This window comes from Rousettus aegyptiacus, unplaced genomic scaffold (assembly GCF_014176215.1).
Source record: "Rousettus aegyptiacus isolate mRouAeg1 unplaced genomic scaffold, mRouAeg1.p scaffold_m13_p_2, whole genome shotgun sequence".
Classification (NCBI taxonomy): Eukaryota; Metazoa; Chordata; class Mammalia; order Chiroptera; family Pteropodidae; genus Rousettus; species Rousettus aegyptiacus.
Genome location: NW_023416295.1, coordinates 171,472,933 through 171,493,377, shown reverse-complemented (window position 1 = coordinate 171,493,377; position 20,445 = coordinate 171,472,933). Strand labels below are relative to the sequence as shown.

Sequence of the window (20,445 nt, the reverse complement as noted above, 5' to 3'; positions counted from 1 at the left end):
AAAACGCATGCAAACAAAACAGTTCGGGTTTTCTACCAGAAGAATTATATATCCTGTGCTCCATGGAATCACATAATTTTATAACTGCAAAGGTCCCGACCTTGGAATGCTCAGGAAAATTATTCAGATCCAATCACAGGCATATTATCATCACCCTTGCAGTTTGATTAACTCTATAGCCAAAAGGGTTAAATTCGGTCAAATGTTAGAAAAGCCTCTTTTTTTTTTTTTGTAATTGAAAGATATAAGCAATATTACATTTCAACTACTTTCTTTTTTAAGATTGGGTTTACTAAATTTATTCTCAAGCCTTATAATCTAAGATCCATCTTGAAAGGTACTTGAGTAAAAATGCAGGCTTATGAACAATGTCAGCTGTAAAATACCATATTACTTCTCCATGCTGGTTAGTTCAAGCAAAAAACCAGTGCCACCCAACTGCGAGCCTAGCTTCACGAGGGCCCTACTCCAGGTCTGAACACCCTTCCCTGTCTTAGTCCCTTCTTTGCTAGATGAGGAAATCTGAATCAATCACAGAACGAGATTAAAAAGGAAAAAAGAGAAAAAGTGAAAACCATTACAAGGACACCAACACAAACATTACTCACCTGTAGCTTCTTATTCAAATATATGATTATTGGCCTAGTTAAAAGCAAGCTTAACTCTCTGATTCCTGGAGGACCAATACATTGGAGCATTTGTAGGCTGTTCTAATCAGAGCTGTAGAAACCTGGGCTAAGTGATCGCCCTTTGTTTCTAACTTGTTTCCAGCCGAGAAAAGTCCTTCAGCAAAAAACCACGTTTGATCCCTGACACTGTGCTCCCTCGCCTGAGGCAGTTCTCTATAGCACCTTCACTTGCCTCTTCAAGCCCCAGCTGAGAGATCATCCCCATCAGGAAAGTCTTCCCCAAGCTCTTCTTCCTCATTTCACATTCAACTAACTGAGCCTACCTCTGTGTTTCCCCAATACTTTAAAACTCTTAAGACAGCACCCACCATTGAACCATATTATAGTTATTTTCCATTTTCAACTTTCTACCACGAGCTTAATATTTCCCTCTTTCTATTCCCAGAATTCAGTAAAGCCCTGGTCTGGAGGATGGGCACATCATTTGCAAACATCCATGACCCACCAATTTCACATACTTGAAAAGGCCCCACTGAACATCATCAGCGAGGAGAGCGGTACCACCAAGCATTTACACTCTGAACTGAAGTCACCGCCATCATCGTATCCCTGGCATTGCAGGAATTAAGGTTATTTTAAAGAACTTTGTAACGGTACTATTAAGTTCTAGAACACTAAAAGTATTTTGATGGCTTAATGATTTGAAATAGATTAAAGGACTGCTACGGGGAAAGTAATAAACTTAAAAGCATTAAAAATGAAAATGATTACAAACGTAAAGTAGAAATGGCAATCAAAATCTGTGCATATCTCATAAAAGAAAATCAAAGATCCACCATGGATTAAAGGATTGTTTAAACATGAAAAGACCTTTAATTCTAGAAACTCTTAATATCTCTGCTTCCCCTGTCTTACCAACCAAACTGTCACCCTAAGGTGAAAGAGCTGGGCTCTAACTTTCCTGAGATCACAGTAGTCAGTCACTGAGCTACTGATCATTTCCAGGAAAACAGAAAACATTTATTATGCTAAGGATATTCTGCAGTCAGGATGGCCAAGCAGTCTAATATGCTGTGTGTAGCATACTCTGCTAAGATTGTTCTCACTTACATTTTACTATCAAAATAATGACCTTGTTATTAGATGTTAATTATTCATTGACTGGCCTTTGAATGGTGGGGTTTCTGATAACTAAAGTCCTTGCCAGAATCCATTTTTTGACAAGTCCGAAACTGCTTTGTGGGGGTCATTTTAAATTCCAACCTCTCTTTTGGTAAGAAGTATTAAAATAAATTTGCTTTTTCAAGTTTTTTTGTAAAATCAAACCCTAGTTTCCTATTCCCAGTAGACAGATTCTATCCCACTCCCACCAAAGTTTTAGGCTTTCATTATCAAGTATCCCTAAAGACATTCCAAGTACTTTGATACATCTGATGTGGATAATAGTAAAGATAAACCAACAGTAGCCTATCAGAAAATACCTTCTCTACTTTTAAATCTGGAACCTTGGCATCATAAGCTAGTCAATTTCTTGGCTCAGAAATAGCTACTTCCCACAACAATGTATTCGGTGGCAATCATACAGGTCCTCTCTTTTAAAAAACTATATTAGAAACTAGGAAAATGGTCATTCAAAGGTTGTGTGTGCATGTGTTAACGATAGTTTATCTTGCTATTTCTAAGTTTTACTGTTGTATGTGAGGCTTTTATGACCCGAGTCCTAAGAATCATTGGTGATATTTGCCTCAGCTACAGTGTTTAACTTAAAAAGGTATATAAATCAAAAACAAAGCTACCAAGCTTATTGAAATATTCTGTGATGTGAAAATAAAAACCTTACATTCTATTTTTTAATTACGAAATATATTAAGTCTGCATGAAAACTGTGAAAAAACCATGACCGGATTTGGATAGATGTGTACCAACCTGGTTCACCATGGACTGTAGTAATCTAAAGATCAAAAAACCAAGAGGAATGACCTTTCTTAGAGTCCAGTGCACAGCTGGTTTGGCTGGCCTATTTTACGAAAGTTCACATACTAATAACATGTGATAATCATGTGATTTTGGAAGCATGTTTATCGTTACCATTAACCAAGAGTGTTCTGACTACTTTACATTTTCTATACCTCAACCCAAAACAAAAGAGCCCCCTAGAACACTGATGAAACTGTATCTTCTGTTTATATAAGCAATACATATCCATGACCTCTGTGGAAACATTAAGGTAAACAGTAAAATATAAAGGAAGAAAAAAAATTACCTATAACTCCCAACCAGACATAATCAATCCGAATACACAGATATAATATAAACCATTTTTTAAAATGTGCGAAGAAGAGTATGACAGACCTATATGCACTTTGAGGACTATGGTGTAAGAGGTGTTTATATCATTCTTTAATTTATATGTGAAAGTCATCATGTGGAAACAAAAGGAATACAACTAAAAATTAAATGTCTTTCCATGACATCTCAAGGTGAAAGTCACAGTGACAAGTGTGTGCTCACGGAACTGTGACTAGGAAATATCATCACTGGACTCACTGTCATGAAGGAATTGTCTCCAAATTACTGGTTTTCTCCACAAAACTACAACAGAGCTACTGTGGGGTGATAGATGGGGAGGCCTGCTGCATCCCCTCAGTCCTGTAAAAGCAAGTGGGCGCCACTGTGCCAGGCCTGCCAGCCTGGCTTCTACTGCACAGCTTTTCCTCGGAGGTCTGACGATCAGACCCTAGGGAGCAGCTGCTCTGGCTGAATGAAACCCCACCACATGTGAGCAACATCCGGCCTTCTCAAAGCTTCATCATCTAATATCAAAGTTACCTTTTTTTGGGGTAATTATTACTTTATACTCAAAGACACTAGATTTTCAGATGCTATAACCCTCAAACACTTAATCTTATTAGTTTTGCCATTTTCCAAGTAGCAGTTTTATTAAAATTAGAAGACCTCAAAATTATTTGTACTTGTCATTCAATTTAGTGTTAAAATGGCAAATATGCTATTAAATTCGATGATGTAAGGCAGCGGTTCCCAAACTTTTGGCACCAGGAACCGGTGCTCCTATGAGAATTTAATGCCTGGTGATCTGAGGTGGAGCTGAGGCGGTGATGCTAGCACTGGGGAGCGGCTGCAGATACAGATGAAACTTTGCCAGCTCACTTGCCCGCCACTCACCCTCTGCTGTTCCTAACAGGCCCAGTACCAGCCTGCAACCTAGGGTTTGGGGACCCCTGATGTAAGGTACCTATGTAGCCTCTCTAACATTTTTCTAAGGCAGTTATTAGTTATCAGATGTAAACTCACGACCAAAAATGAGACAACGAAAGAAACAAATTTAAAATAAAATCCATGTTGAGAAACATGAAGAGAGATGGGTTCTATGGGCTGAAAGAGCTAAAGCCTATACTTAATATCATTCTGTGCATTCAGTAATCAACAAATTTCCCAAGACAGACAAATGATGCAATAAACTGCAGACCAGGGCCAAGGCGAGGCCACAGCCAAGAAGTTATAAATTTGAGAGGCCTCCTTACTTGTCTAGCAGCGAAGTTTTGGGGGTTGAGCCCTGTGCCGATTGCTCCAAGGCTGACGTTGGGTAGTGTGGAACCAGAGGGAGACAGCTTGTAGCTGGGAGAAGGGGAGAAGGGAGAGCAGGGAGCCTCATCCCCAAGGCACCCATCTTGATTGGAGAAAGGCAAAGTCAGCTGAAAAGTAGTAGTTAGCCAATCACAATGAGTGTTGGTTAGTGAAGCAACAGAATGCGAAAAAGGGAAAAGAGAGAAAACACTAGGAATAAACAAAGTTAGAGTGTATTAGCAATAAACCAGGACAGAATTTGGATCTGATAATAATCATCATACTTCGCCCAACAGACACCATCTGTCATCCTCTTTGATATAGATTTTTCTTATCCTGTAAGTTAGTAACACATTCTGTCCATTGCACTAAGATAAAAATTGCTAGACACTTTATTTTTATGCATCTAATATTGATTACTCTATGCGGCTGCTGAAACAGAACCCAGAGTAACCTTCTTGTGAATATGTTGCTGTCTGGATCAGCATCAATAATATCAAAAATGTGCCAGATCTAAAAACCGTGATTTTAACTGCTTTCTGAAGACCATGAGCACTGCGAGTTGGTATTCCGAATCAAAGAATAATCTCCTCCATTAGAAACATTAAAAAGCAAAACAAATGGGTATAAATGACTCGTTTGAATCAGGTAGTTGAAAATTTGAAAAGTATACCATTATAACTAAATAGATTACTAGAGAAATGGGGAAAGATCAGCAAAGAGCTCTCTTAGAAATAGCAAAGCAGAAAGTTTTGGGTTACCTCAATAAAGCTGGAAGGCAAGGCCTTAAGAGGCAGAGTATTTGCATAAGATCCTGAAATTTAATTTGTAACTACACAAAAGTAGCAGAAAAAAAAATTAAGAATTAATTTGTCTCTAAAATTTCTTCTACAAGTTTTGAGTGCGCATTTCCCCCACTACAGAGTCAGACCATTTTCCTCCTCCAAACTTCATTAATTTCCCAAAACTTAGACATTCTTCGCAGTACTCACATCCTAAAGACAGATGGTTCTAGCTCCTACCTAATCACCTGTTGACATCAACTGTTGTCATGTCACCATTTAAATCAGGTGATGTTTGTGTTTTGCTCATTAATTTAATTCAGTAATTCTATGTTTCCTCCTGGAATCAATTATCAAAAGACAAACAGGAACCAAAGTGGTTCTCATGAATTATTATCTTAAACAAAGGATTCAACTCACCTTCTCAAAATAAGGCCCACTATCTGTGGTTCCCATGTCTTTGGAATTAGGTGGACGGAACCCAGATCGATCCTTCCTCATGATATCATTAAAATCCCCGAGATTCATTGCTCGCTTGTCCACATCAAATTTTTTATCTGTAAGGCTCCCTGAAAGGTACCACAGAAGGAGTAAAAATTTCAAGAATCAGTATCTCCCTTATGACCAAGAATGACCTGCCCCATGCTCCTCCCTGGGGTGCTAAGTACAAGACCAGAAGAGCTCTCAATGGTTCAAGTGGCGGGTGATCTCCCTGGAACACATGTGGGTCCTTAAAACAAAACAAAACAAAACCCAAAAACCAACATATATCAGTTGCAGGTTTTCTTCTGTGGGAAACTGAAAGACAGCCTTAGGGCTGACCTGGTAAAACTCTGACTAAAAAAAACTGAGACTGGTTTTTGATATGTTTGATGAATGCCCATAAATGCAAATGTCCTCAGTGAGAGATTCTGTCTCTTGCTACTATTTCAGCATCTGTTAGAAATAAATGGTTGGGGCTGTGAAACAGTTATTAGGAATGAAAAGCTCAAAGAGGCATAATTGTTGCCCTAAAATTTTAGAACCTGAACACAGAAGATGGTGTGCCACATCACCTGTGCCAAGGGACTTCCTAAGTGCAAAGGTTATTTCTGCTTTTCTCTCCCAGCTCTGTAAATTTGCTAATGAATATTCACATGAGCAGTGCCCAGGAAGCTTATGCTTTAGTTATTCTCAGATTTAAAAATGTCATAGATCAAACGTTACTTCCTTGTTACCCAGCATTGTTTTAATTTCTTCTTGGTTTAAGTTCCTCGTGGTGAGCAAAGGCCTCCTTCTGAAGATCCTACAGATGAAGGTCTGACCCTGCAACTGCTCCACTTGCAATGGGAGAGTTTGTCAATAATCAAACATCCCAGGGCAGACAGGACCGAGCTGAGTCTGGCAGGGCCACAGACATATTTTGTTTGGCCACACATAGCATTTTTAACAACCTGAATTAGCTTCCAATATTTAAAAATTGGGATATCAATATACATCTGAATTTCTTCTGGCCTCTCTTCAAAAACTGGAAGATCTGGCAAAGCTGAGCCTACACTCCTCCATGGGAACAACTGCTAAGAGCCGAGCCAGGCTGATTCCTTTAGGTGGCACATATGCTCTCCGCAGCCAACTAGTGGCCTCCAAGTCCCAATTTCTTATACCTGGCACACATCACTCATTTACATTACTTTCTTGGCTCTTGCAGTCATCTGAATTCTGGCTCAGTACCTTCCAGTGTTGAATACCTGTCTACTGAACTGCACCCGTCCCAACTCAAACTGAGCAGGGGACCCCAAAGGGATGTCGTGAACGACAAAATATTTCGTTCGTATTAGTGGAGTGATACACACCTACAGACAAATCCATTTTGCTGCTTGGATTATCTTCAGTTTGACTCTGAAAAGTAAAGAACAATGAGGGAAAATTAAAGGTTTGAATTAAATGTGTGAATCAGAGAATGGCTTTATTCATGTAAGAGTCACATTTTTCTACAGACACTACACAAGGCTCTTTGAAATGAAACTGACACTGGAATGAAGATGGCAACGTTTTTAATACAACTCTTTTGATCGCTGCTGGTGCCTATATTCCTAAATTCATATAGAATTAGCTTCAGTAAATTTACGGGGAGAGCAATAGCTACACAGCTGCTTGTAGAAATAAACCCCTGTCCTCAAGTTCCAGTCAGCTCGGGATCAGATTTCATGAGTGGCAGCCAAATGATGACAACTTCTTCTCGTGACGTGTCAAGTCATCAAATTCTGAAATGTGCAGCCAAGTTAAAGTCATTTGTCTTTTGGCAACCAGGGACAGGGTGTCCCCATACGGTTCTAAGAGCTAAAAAAAATCAGAAATTCTACAAGAATTCCCTATATAATTAATCACAAATAGTTTCTCTAGTTATTTTGCTGTTTCGTTTTTTTTTTTAAATGATAATATTAAAATTGGAACAGGAGTTAGAGAAAATTATATAAATTTTAAAGCCTGTCTCTTTCATCCCTAACTTCCCAAAGAAAAGGCTACAAGGACTACAAATTTAAAAAAAAAACATAACCTTTAAATATTGGAGTACTTTGTTATGAATAGAACACAGAGAAAAAATATTGTTTAATCCAAATCGGAAACATTGCTTAACCAGCTTCTAAATCTGTAATTTTGTACTATATGTGGCAGTGGTCTTAAAATTTTTAGAAAACATAAAAGCTGGGATATATTACACATATGAAAAAGTAAAACTTACCAGCAATCCCATATTTGAAAACTGTTTGGCAAGAGGATTCATCCATGAATCATTGTTTCCTCCTTTTAGTGAGCACTAAAGAAATGAAATACGTAACCTCAGAACCAAATCACTTTATTTTGTCTTCATATCTGAGTTACATAAGTATTGACTGAAAATATAGAGCCAAGACTTTACTTTTTGAAACCTAATTATCTCTCTTTAATTAGGGTTATTTTGATATTTTATCTGTTAGTCTAAAAGAGTAGTAAGCCCTAGCTATATCTACGTTTTCATTCTTATTTTGTCACACTAAATTAGAAGTAACTGGAAAAACATACAGTCAGCTGGTGTTTTTACCTTATAAATAGGTCAATATCAGATCTTGAATCTTCTAAATTATAATGTTTGCATGATAGTACTTTCCCTTTTAGTATCTACTTGTAACCCAAGCTGGTTGGTATCAGAAGGATATAAAAAAAAAAAGAATTTGATGCTAGTGCATGTTATCTGGAAAGAAGCCTATCTGAACTGGTTGTTACTCTCCGTGTGGATAGGATGAGTAGCACTCATCTGTCTGCTTCACAGTACAGAGGACATGGGTCCCCAGTGGGAAAGAAGCCTAGCAGAAGACACCATCACTGACCTTATTGCAAATTAAGGCAGACGTGGGTTTCTGTTTGTTTTTTAATGGGATGAACTAGTTTCTCCCCTGAACCAGATACCAATCATCGGCTCCACATTTACTTCTACAGAGAAAGCAGGTGGAACCATGATGGGGACCTGGTTGGGGCAGGGGGTGATGGGACTTCGTGCACTGTGCATTCTGTGGTTAAAAAATCCTGTTTGTGTTCTGATGATATTTGTCATATCAATTTTATTATTATTTTTATTTTAGGCGAGGCGACCTCACAGATTGCAAGGACTTTATTAGCTTACAATCCTTTATTTTTTATTTTTTATACCTACAGCACCTGGTCTTTCTAGGTGATCTCCCACCGAGTACTAACCAGGCCCGACCCTGCTTAGCTTCTGAAGTTCAGTTACATGTAAAAAAGCCTCAGTGGAAGGAAGAGAGAATTGATAGGTACTGTTTAATAGGTACAGAGTTTCAGTTTTGCAAGATAAAGAGTTTTGTAGACAGATGGTGATGGCAGCACAATAATGTAATGTGCTTAATGTCACTGAACTATACGCTTAAGAGTGGTTAAGACAGTAAATTTTATGTTAACTGTTTCTGATCACAAAAAAAGCAAGCCTCAATATGAAAGGTCAGAACCATCAGTCACGGAGCATTAACATGCAACTCCCAATTACGTAAGTAAATCTTGGCGGCTACCCGAGTGGGCTAGTGCCTTTCACACTCAGTCACTTCCTTTTCAATCATCTGTCTTCTAAAGTGTCCTTTAATTTGGTCTTATTGTTAATTTGTAAACAAAGACAGCAAAAAAAGCCACGGCATATTAGACAAAATGAGCACATAAAAAATGATGAATAATTCCTTTTGTGACCAGAATTAAGGAAATGAAAGTCTTCAGGGAAAACTGTAAATGATTACATGAACAAAATGTCTAATAGAAACAACCTGTATTCTTATGCTATAAAAGAGTTACTATATTCAGAACAAAATTAATATCCTATAGGCAGAGGGGATGAAGGCGCAGCACTTAGCCAACTGAAGACCTACTAAGATGACATCTGGAAATCTGGGAGAAGAATATTGGCTGTGAAGCATTTCATAGGGCGGCAAAGCTCCCATGCTGAAATTAAGAATATGGTGGCCCATTTCTTATTTCCATGAATCTATTTGTGGAATAAAAGACTGGAAGAAAAAGAGTGCTTCTGCTGAGAGAGTGGTTCAGGTTCAAAGATTGTTGTTCTAGACAGAAAACCAAAGTCCTCATCAAACTATGCAAATCCAACGAGAAACCAAGCTGTTCTGGGATTTGGGAAGTGAAACATTTTAAGCTCAGTCTGGTATGGGATGTACATAAGTCACCTCGTTGCTGCAGCAGGGTTACACACTGGCACTTCATTTTGTTAGGAGAAGGGCTCTGGGCATTGGAATTTCCCGAATCAGACAGAAACCAGCCATGTGGATCACCACTGGAGAAGCTATCTTACTTGGATTTCTTTTATACATATTCATAGGGATTTACTCTAAGGACTTCCTTGGCTTTAGAATGCAAAAGCATAAAACATTTATAAAGTATGCTTTGAAAGCTTCCAAAGAATAATTATAATATGGAAACTAAAAGTAAAATAATCTATCTTTGAAAATTCCATTTTATCCACAGCAACAGTTCTGCAGTTTGTGGTTTCAAAGTCATGGAGAAAGAAAATGAGAAGTAAAGAGGAAGCAGTTATTTGTTCCCAGGAAAATATTTTTCTCTCTTACTTAGGACCTCAGGGACTCCAGCTGCTCTACTCCTTTCATTAAAAAAAGTCTCAGTGCTGTCTTCTAAGAATGAAAAAGCAAGCTCAAACATTTCTAAAATGAAATACCTTCATTTGTTTCTTTCCTCCTTGTCCCCAGCTTGCTGAGTTGTGGGAGGAAGCACTTCCCTGAGAGCCGGCGGTGTTCCAGACTCCTCCATCATCCTCCTCTTCCCAGCTGGGATGGCGAGTTCCTGTCACTGGCCCGTCACTCTCCCCCCAGCCGTCTTGCATAGATTTGGAATCTTTTTAAGAAAAGAATGAATCAACTGTATGCAATAGTTTTATACAACAATAACCACAATAATCATCCCTTGTAAATACCACATTTTAGTATACTGTAATTTTATCTAATCCATCTATATGGCAAGGCAAATATTATTCATACTTTAGAAAGCAGGAAATAGAAACCCATTAAAGGTTCAATGAATACAGAGTAAGTTAACAAACCACAAAATCAAGACCTCCTGACTTCTGGCTCAATAATTTTCCTCTTATACAAAGTTAATGGAAATTCCAGAATTGAACCCATATCGTGACTTGTAAGAAATTTTACATCTCGATTACGAGAAATCTGTTTCTCTTAATGAGTATGTTTTACTGCAGTCCTTAGTTTAGCTTCCTAAACTACATTGTGTGCTTTATTTATAATGGACAGTTAAAAAATCAGGTATGATAAAGAATACCCATCTACTTCATTTGGGGTAAAGTTGAGAAAACATGAAAAAAGGAAGAAAAAAGAAAATTTTACTAGATTTTGAACATCAATATTATGGTGAAAGGAAAAAATTCATTCACAGCCAGCCATTAAAATTTGAATCTTACTAGATTTATATGCTTGACATGTGTGACATACTAGATAAAAAAGCAATAGTTTTTAAAAGACAGGAGGAGGAAACTGAAGGATTGGGAATGGGAAAGGGAGGAAGGAAAACGAAGAAATCAGAGGCGAGGGCTCTAATGTCTGAGGAAGTAGGATGTCAGCGCCCATCGTCTATTTCACCAACATCCCCTTCTAAACAGACATCTTTAATTTGGAGATTGGGATAAATCCTTAATTTCCCTCTAAAAATACTGTATGGAACTGAAAGATACGTGTTGTGGTTAATGACACTATAAAATGGCAGAAGAGGAGGTAAAACACTATCTCTTGCCTAGAAACCTCCAACTACACCTTCGCATCACCAACGACAGAACATTATGGAAGGGGTAGTTATTTGATTTAGACAGCTTCATATGAAGAGCCTAGAGCCAAAAAAGTGCTTCTTCCCTGAATGACTGACTGCTGCCATCCCCTAGGAGCAGGCCAGGGACAGCCAAGAAGGCAAGCAACAAGTACACAGGGCATGAGGCAGCTGGTTTCTTCTAACTGTGGCATCACCCCTCCGCATGGCCAAGAGAACCTGATGGGCCCTCCAAAGGGTTCATTTCAGCCTTACAGGAAGGGCTTTCGCCTGGGCAGCAAGAGGCAGGGCTTGGGGGCTATTCTCCCTGCTGTTCAAAATGTCATTGATAACAACCAGAATTGTTTCTTCTGCATTTGAGATTAATCACTGTTACGTAAGCATGGGCTTTATACCATCCTCTGACAAGCAACAGGATTGAAAAACCAGCATAAATAATAACATAGTGACTCCTTTATAAAAACAAAGCTATCCATGTAATCCCTCTTTTACAGAAAAGAGCTAAACTTCTAACAAATGTCTTCTGATAGAAAAGATAAAAAAGAGAGCTCTAATTTTTAGTCATGGAGCCCATACCAGAGTTCAGATATTGCAGTCTAGAGAAGACCACGGGTTAACTACCAGCATCAACTGGTAGGCTGCAATGATCTAGCCCCACATTCAAATTACCCAGAGGAAAGGTAACTGTAGCTGTTGCTATAACTGAAGAGGACCCTGCAGAGTAGAAGATATTTTTTAAAATCTGAAGAAAAGTGAGGGTTTTGTGGTGGAAGAAAGGTGATTTTGAGCTTAGGGAAGACTCAGAAAAACCATGAAAGTGCTGTTGAAGCTCCTCCTGGCTCCAGGGTCTGGTTCACGTTTTCCAAACAGGATTTTGGATCTATTTTAAGTCTATAGGATGGTATTTCCCATGACAATTCAACCAAGCTTATAATGAAAATCAAAGTCTTTATAAAGCTATTTCTATGAAGTGGAAGAGAGTCGTAATTTTTTAAATGCAGTCACATTATTATGACTGAATTTCTAGAGTGAATTTCTAGAATGTAGTGAGGATCATATTCCTTCATGTGTCACTATAATGGCCCTAAATATCATACAATGAACTTGTCAATGGAATTTTTTATTCTTGTTCAAATTTTGAGCATCCAGTATGATCATATTTTAAAAATCAAAAGACAGTTCCTTAAGTCTGCAATGTGATAGAAAAGAGATGTTGAAATACTTTTTAGGAAAATTACCAACAAGTGAAAATGGGCACTAGAAACTGAATTTTTCAATTGAGGAACATCCACCGAGACATTCCAAAGCATGAGTTTACAAAGTTTTGCAAATTACTGTGACTACACATTGCCAGCTGGATTGAGTATAGCTTAGATTTTCAACGATTAAGAACAAGTATGATGTTCTTTGTTTAAAAACTCAAAAGAAGAAATCTTTGTCAGATTCAAGAAACCTTAAATGTTCCTTTGTGGGTGGATGGACAAAAGAGAGACAAAGGGAAAAGGAAGGAACAGAAAGATGAAGTCACACTGGGCAGCAGAGACCATGTTCCATATTACAAGCCAGGAAACTCTTAAATTATACTAACAAGAGTAGAAATGCAAAATAGATGTGGTGAGTGATATTTCAGTTACCGGAACCACATAGAAATTTCGATTCTGGCCAGATACTAAACCTGACTTAAAATAAAATCAACAAAATTAACTTAGGACTTTTAGTTCACTGTGAACATTTTAACATACGCCACTCCAAGTCACCACCATTTGCTACTAACCATTCATTAAAGGTTCAAGGTCCTGAATCTCATCGAAACGATGGTTTAAAGACTAAACAGTCCTCCCTCAAATGTCTGACTGCCAAATGAATGGAGAACCCCTCGAAAACAACGCTGCGCACTTACTGGGTTTCATGGCGTTCGCAGCGCTGGAAGGTGCGCTCCCCCAGCCCGTGGTCGAGGCTCCTGCGTCGTCCATTTCGCTCCACCCAGGGCTGCTTTCGTTGGGCTCACCCCAAGCTGAAGTGCCATTATCTGGAGCAGGTGGTGTGCTTTTGCTCCAGACTGTAAAGAAAGGAAATGTGTCTGTAAGAACGATTTGTTAAATGAAATGCCAGACTATCCAATGCGGTGAAGTGAGGGTGGGAGAAACAGGCGGCCCGGTAGTCTGTTAGAGAAATACAAGTGGGTTCCACCTTCGTGGAGGACATTGGGCATTGTCATTTTTGGCTCAGTTATTCCACCACCAGGAGATTACTCTACAGGTAAATTTATAAAAGTAGATGAAATTACATGTACAGCAATGCCCACTGAATCACTATCAGAAACCATCTGGAAGCAACTAAATATCTATCAAAAAGAACTGGTTAGACCAGTGGTGGGTCACCCACAAAAGGAATACCATATACAAAGCAATTAAAAGACAGAAATGTACACGGTAATATGGAAAGTTTCTAAGTATAAGGGAAAAAAGCAAAGTGAAGAACAGTGTATATACCACAATTCCTTCTGTGTAAAAATTTTAAAGGGTAGATTATTTTGCTATAACAAAATTTTTGAACTCTGAAAATTTTAAGAGATTATCTGTGGGGAAAGAGACCCTAGGGGCTAAGATTATTTTATGTATTACCTTTTGCTTTTCTGTATAGTTTGAAGATTTTTACCATAGGGTCAGCCCTCAAGATCCAAGAGGAGACTGGTTCCAGGGCTGAAACCCACGGATGCTCTATGTAGTCCCTTGTAGAAAGCTACAGTATTAGCATATACCCTATTTACATCGTATAATACCTAACATGATGTAAATTAGCAAATTGTTGTACTGTATTGTTTTGGGAATAATGACAAGAAAAAAGTCTGTACAAGTTCAGTACAGAAGCAACTATCGTAGGTCTAACTACATAGTATAAGTCAGCAACAATGTAATTCTGGATTTTTGTTTTTTCCATACATTTTTGACCCGAGGCTGAGTTTGTGGATACAGAACCTGCAGATCCAGAGGGCTGACTATATGAATAAAGTGGTTTTCTTTTTCTTTTTCTTTTTTTTTTTTTACCTGGTAGCAGGTTTTATCCTGGGTAGGGAATTAATGAACAATCTTCACTTCCTTCCTCATTCTTTTCAATATTTTTTGGGGAAAAAAAACGAGTTAAAAGTTACCATTTTTGAAAGGCCATAACTGGATTTAGAGACTACTAGGTTTACTTTGGGGAGCAGAAGACTAAATGTTGTGATTAATTTTAACTAAACAAAACAAAAACAAAACAAAACAAAAAACCTTGAATGGTGCATCCTCTTAGTTTGCTGAACTACATGCTTTACAGGGCATTCAAGTCCATGACGCCAAACAGAGAGCAATACCACCAGCACTACTTTTAATTTACCAGGTATGACGTTCCCTATTTGACTAAGGAGGGAAGAAAAATTTAATTCTGGACAACTGATTATCACAAGATAACAATCTCTTATACAAAGTACTCCACTTTCAAAGGTGATCATTACACGTTTCTGGGAAGTGACCGAAATCTTCCAGATTCCGGCTTTGCTACAGCATTCTGATGGCCTCTGCAAGAACACCACAGAACACTTCCTTCCCTTCACTGGGGAAAGAGAAACACAGAGGATGTCCACGGGTAGAACCAATATGGAAATCAGTTTTATTTCTGCTACAATTTTAATTCTTTGTTTTTAAATCTGGAGCATCGTTTGTTTAGCAAGATATAAGTCTTTTGGATTCCACAGACCAATACAATTACAAAAAAATAATTTTGAGAGACTAACACAGGGATGCCATCTTTTCCTTTTGCCAAGAAGAACATTAAAATGTGCTACCAGCATCTGTTATCACTATCATTTTATAAAGAGAGAGCTTCTGCTAATGTAGGAAAGGGTCCCAGAACAAAGCTCGGTTGAATAAATGCAGCTTTTAAAAAAAATGCCTTGTTTAAGGATTTTTCTTTCATCAAAACCTTCGAGAAAAGCCATTGCTTACCTGATGCTGATTTACCGGTCATCGGGGTAGGCAGGTTTGGTTCTCGAGGTGCTGGGCCCCCTTGGGAATTCTTATCCCACAAGTTCACATTCTTGTAATTATAACTGTTAGGGTCTCCCCAAGCTGAAGTGCCATCATCGATGTCCATCTTCCGACTAATCGACTGTGGGGATGGCTCTTCCCAACCACTAGGTTCCTCATCCTTAGGGGTTACTGGCTGTGGCCCGCTGCTCCAGCTGGAGTTGGAAGGTCGTCCATTGCCTGGAGGTGGTGGGGGTGGGCCTCCCCATGAACCAGAAGCCTCTGGTTGTGGTGGTGGTGGTTGCTGCGGCGGCTGCTGCTGTTGGTGCTGTTTATTCCAGGAACTGGGCTGTCTCCCTGTCTCAGTCCATGCTGGAGATCTTTTGCAATCTTCCCACCCGCCTTTGGAAGCTAGGCTTGTATTCCCACCATTCCCCCAAGTTCCGATTTCATTCTGCCCTCCTTCACCCCACCCGGACACAGGTTTGCTTGCAGAACTTTCCCAATTGCTATTTTTTGCTTGATCAACTTCCTCTCCCCAACTATTCTTTCCAGAAGTCCATCCTTGATTGGGCTGGCGTCCACCTCCCCACCCCTGATCCTTGCTGGGATTCTCATTCCAAGAGGAAGATGTCTTTTCATCTGGTCGTCCTCCTCCCCAATTGGAAGAGTTGTTCTTATAGTCGTTCCAGCCTCCTGTGTTCTTGGGGTCCTTCCACTCTGTAGAGGCTGAGAGCTCCCCCCATCCAGACTTCATTTGATTGCTTTGGCTGGGTGCGTCTCCCCAGCCCCCTGAGTTCTTGGTCTGTGTGGCAGCGCTCTCCCACCCCTCAGTTCCTTTGTCAGATTTCCCCTCGGGCCTTGGCACCTCTTCAATATCCCACACTGTGTCCTGCTTAATTTGCGTTTGGCCCCAGCCAGTGTTTGAGAGCACCCTGGGGTCCAAATCAGTTCGGCTCAAAAGAGTCTGCAAGACAGCCTGACAATCAGGATGTGTGGGCCTGTATGACCGACGGCCAGAATTATGACTGTCACTACTTCCTGCTTTGTGGTTGCTTCCAGTGCTTTGACCTCCAACTTCACTTCCTGTGGAGCTGGAAGATCTTCCCCAACAGGGAGCCTGGGCATTGCCTTGGTTTTCAGGGAGGGGGTGGCCCTTTTGATTGTCCCATGCTCCAGTGCTAGAATTTGGTTGGTTTGGACCACTCCATTCTCCAATTTTCAACTCGTCAGACCCAGTCGGCTGTTTCCATTCTCCCTGAGAGACCCCAGATGTCATTTTGTTCCCTTCACCCCATTTGTTGTCATTAGAGTCCTGAGGGCCAAAGTTCCAGGACCCACCCGTAGACCTGTTATTGTTGTCCCAAGAGTCATTTTTTGACCCGGTTGATTTCTGAACGGAAGCTCCTTTCCAGGAGTCCTCTCTATCCTTTCCATTGTTCCCATTGTTTCCAGAATTGCTTTGTCCAGAGGCTGTGTCAGTTCCAGAAGGCCCCCTAGCTGCACCCCAAGATCCAACACTCCCAGTCTTTCGATCTCCAGTGCTTTGTGAAGGGGCATCGGTGCTCCTGGAGGCGTTCCCCAAGCCCATTCCGAAGGGCATTCCCTTATTCTCCATGGGGTTTGGTGAACTTAAGTTCAAGGAGTTAGTGTTTCCATTTTTTGGTCCATCAGTGTTATGAATTTGAGCCTGTTCTCTGCCAGAGACAACAAAATTAACACCCGCATTTTCCATCTTTGACTGCTGTTCCCTGGATGCCTGACCGACTGTGCTAACCTGTGCACTGGAATTACTCGTATCTGTTTCCAATGCCCCTTTCCTAGAATTTCCTTCTTGGACCAGCGCTGGCCAGGCAGATGGGTTGCTATTTGGGTTGAAGTTGCTGAAGCCAGAGCCAGATCCAATTCTATCCTGACCACTCACATTCCTCCAATTTCCTAGTCCATTGTTGCTCTCTGGAGTAGAGTTGGAAGATTGAACAGATTTAGCCTTAGGGTCAGATTTCCAGACCCCAAGATTACATTCGTTCCCAGAACTTGCAGACTGGCACTGGCCCCCTTTTCCTTTGTTACTAGTGGTGCTTCCTGGCAGAGTGCTCTTTTCAGAGCCAGGGTTCGAGGCACTGTTGTTATCGGTGGTGTTTTCAGAAGAAGACTCAGTGTCTTTGCTGGCAATACAAGGCCACTCTTCCATGTTAGACTCGTCTACAATCACCTTTTCCCAGATGTGAGTTGGGTTGGGAGAGGTGCCGTTGTTGGAGGAGGCTCCCGGGCCCCAAGTGGAATTTGCATAATTCGAAGCAGCAGCACCTCCAAGGGTTGACTCTGCGAAAGAGATTGTTTCATCAATCACAGCAGCTACTCATGCAGTATTTACTAACATCTCAAGTTCAAACTTCCCCTAAGAGAGCTCATCACATTTCCACATAAACTAGCTTCTCCATCCAGCTGCGTGTCTTCATAAACTATATCACACCTGTCTTAGTTGTCTCTTCTCTTTCGTCTTGCCTGGTTGGTGTGTTTGCTAAGTCTAACTCCACAGCATCTCTCAAAGCTATTCCCCTGCCATTCCTATTGAGAGAGAAGGGCCTTCCTGTATCTTGAGACAATGCAACAACACCCTGGACTTGCTCTGTATCTCCAGTCTACTCTAAACACTCCCAGCTGGAGCGAATTCTCTTCAAGACACCTTTGATTACATCACCATTGCATGAAAAGCCTTAGACGGTTCCTTAGTGCACAAAAATAAAGCTAAACTCTTTGGGCTAAAGTTTGATGAAGATGATCCACGACCTGGGGCCAAGCGACTTTTCTAATCTCATCTTCTACTATTTTCTACGTAGATGTCTATATTTCACACTACTTGACATTCCCCAACTTGTGCCTTCTCACCATGGTACCATTCCACATCGACACTGTTTTTTCCACGCTGAACTTCGCCCTTTTACTAGGTCTAGTTCTAGTGTCATTTTTCTCTGAAGCTTTTATTGAGCTATCACCCCCAAATAATCTTTCCCTATCCAGAGCCATTCTGCGCAGTGCTAGAGTACTGTGTTCATGTCTTCCCTTCCCCGTTAGCGCCTTTTAGGCAGAGGCCCTATCTTGCTAACGTTTGAATTCCACACAGCAGCCAGTGCATTGCTGCTCAGTAAGCATCTACTGAGTGATGAATGCCCACCCAGCTGTACGCCAGGGGCAGACAAGCATGAATCAGACTGTATGCTCAAGGAACTTAATCTGATGAATTAGTCTGGCTCAGCACATATTTTGGTGGAATTCACCACATTTGGTAAGAAAAAAAAAAGACATATTTTTAACCTGATCACTTCTTCTAAATTTATTTTAGCTCATTTAACCAAGCAGCTTTAAGTCATTATGAAGTTGAAAAAAAATATTAGATAGAGCCATGTAAAAAAAAAAAAGCACAGAATCTCAAATTCTTGGATTCAGGGCCTCCTTGGTTTTAAGAATGTAAAGAGGAGACTCTGACACTCACTGAATTCGCGTCTACACCCAGGCCTGGAGAGAATCAATGTAGAAAAGCTTGACTCAACCACCCCTCACATATTTCACTTTGCATCTGGTTACAAGGGGCCAGAAAGAAGGGCCACAGAGGGAAGGCTCATGGTTAGGGCTTATCTCTGTATGAAACTTGTCACACTAGGTTTCTTTTGACCCCTACTCTGCACATCAGAGTGACAGAATTTTCTAGGCAATTCTGTGTTCAAACTTAGGACTAGAATAAAGAGTCCTGTCATTAAAATCACCAAGATTCATTGTTATTGCCAATGCTTGATGGTGTTCAAGCTCTTCAATTTAATACAACCTCAAAAAAAAATTTTTTTAGAAATAAGGTAAAATCTGTTAATGAGCTAAAAAAAAGTATTTGGACGTTCTTCACTGTTAACTGATTTAGTATTTACCTATTGAAAAAAGTATCGAAACTTCTAGTAGAACCTTTTAACTCAAGATCCTTGTATCTATTTATAGTTTTTCAATAATGCTTAAAATCGAGGGCCCCCTAAGTGATTTAAAGACTCTAACGAAAGACTAGCGAATGGTATCCTATATAGCAGTCTAAGAGACCATCCTCTCTTCATAGTGTTCCGGGAGCACAAACACAAGTATTTGAGATTCGGAACATGCCCCGGCACTAGCCCCACTTCCGATCATACTCAGAGCACACACAGTGGTGACAGCTGAACCATGGAGGCTTGAATCTCTAATGCTCTTGTCTGAGAAGGAAAAAAAGGCTCCAAAGAGCAATGGCAAAGAGCAGCGACATCAGCCTCTCATGCCCAGAGCACACTCTCAATGGAAACTAAAACCCGGTTTCAGAAGAGAAATGCTGATACACATTCCATACTGGGATCTTCGGCCATCTTTTGAATAACCCCAACGGCCTATATAATTAATGGTTTTTGTGGACTTTACACCAGGCAATACAAAAGACGTGTTCTTGCTCTCTGAAGCTGCCATGAATTCAAGTCACTGACGCCAATTCCTCACCTGGTGCAGTCCCACTCTCACTCTGCAGCAGTGTTCCTGTCACTTGTGCGTTGTTTGGGTTTGCTCCGGGTGGTGTGGAGGGAGGAGGCCCTGCCCCACCTCCGAGGAGCATGCAGGATGGTGGAGGGGGCTGCCCACGTTTCAGTAACACTTTGTGGTCCTGCTGGCAACGGAATCGCGGCGGCACCTCCCGAGGCATGTAGCGGGCGGCGCTTGGCGGTTGTCCGTTCGGCACTGCCACCCTTTTGGCATTGTTGCCACCATTGACTGGTGGCGATGGAGAGCTGCCAATTGGGCTGGCGGCCGTTGGTTGGCTTAAACTTGGTTTCGTCACTTCGGGCACTGAAAGAGATTGGAAAACAACCTCTGAAATCGAATACATTTTTCTAAAGATCATTTTTAGGAAAGCTTACATGGGACCAATTGCAATAAGGCAACCCTTCTTTCATCCCATTCTTGATGGACAGGATCTTTCCAAATTGCCCAGCATCTTCAGTTTACTGAAGGTAGGGTAGAGGTGGAAAGTGATGGTGACAAGGATTCAAAGACAGTAATTACATTCCATCAACTAAGGGGGAGAGGGAAGCAATCTCTCCCTTTGCACTCCCAAATCAA

The 20,445-nt window shown here is 40.5% G+C and overlaps 1 protein-coding gene across 4 annotated transcripts in view; it reads right to left on the bottom strand.

The window, feature by feature from the left end:
- Positions 1 to 20,445, bottom strand: part of TNRC6B (trinucleotide repeat containing adaptor 6B) — a 216,532-nt gene that overhangs the window by 38,743 nt on the left and 157,344 nt on the right. For all 4 annotated transcript variants that reach the window (XM_036237544.1, XM_036237545.1, XM_036237547.1 and 1 more), the window contains 7 exons: positions 19,831 to 20,172; positions 15,301 to 17,646; positions 13,218 to 13,376; positions 10,203 to 10,378; positions 7,719 to 7,793; positions 6,829 to 6,874; positions 5,417 to 5,565 (listed from right to left, as the gene is read on the bottom strand). In XM_036237544.1, coding sequence (XP_036093437.1) covers positions 5,417 to 5,565; positions 6,829 to 6,874; positions 7,719 to 7,793; positions 10,203 to 10,378; positions 13,218 to 13,376; positions 15,301 to 17,646; positions 19,831 to 20,172 — 3,293 coding nt within the window. The remainder of the gene's footprint in view (positions 1 to 5,416; positions 5,566 to 6,828; positions 6,875 to 7,718; positions 7,794 to 10,202; positions 10,379 to 13,217; positions 13,377 to 15,300; positions 17,647 to 19,830; positions 20,173 to 20,445) is intronic.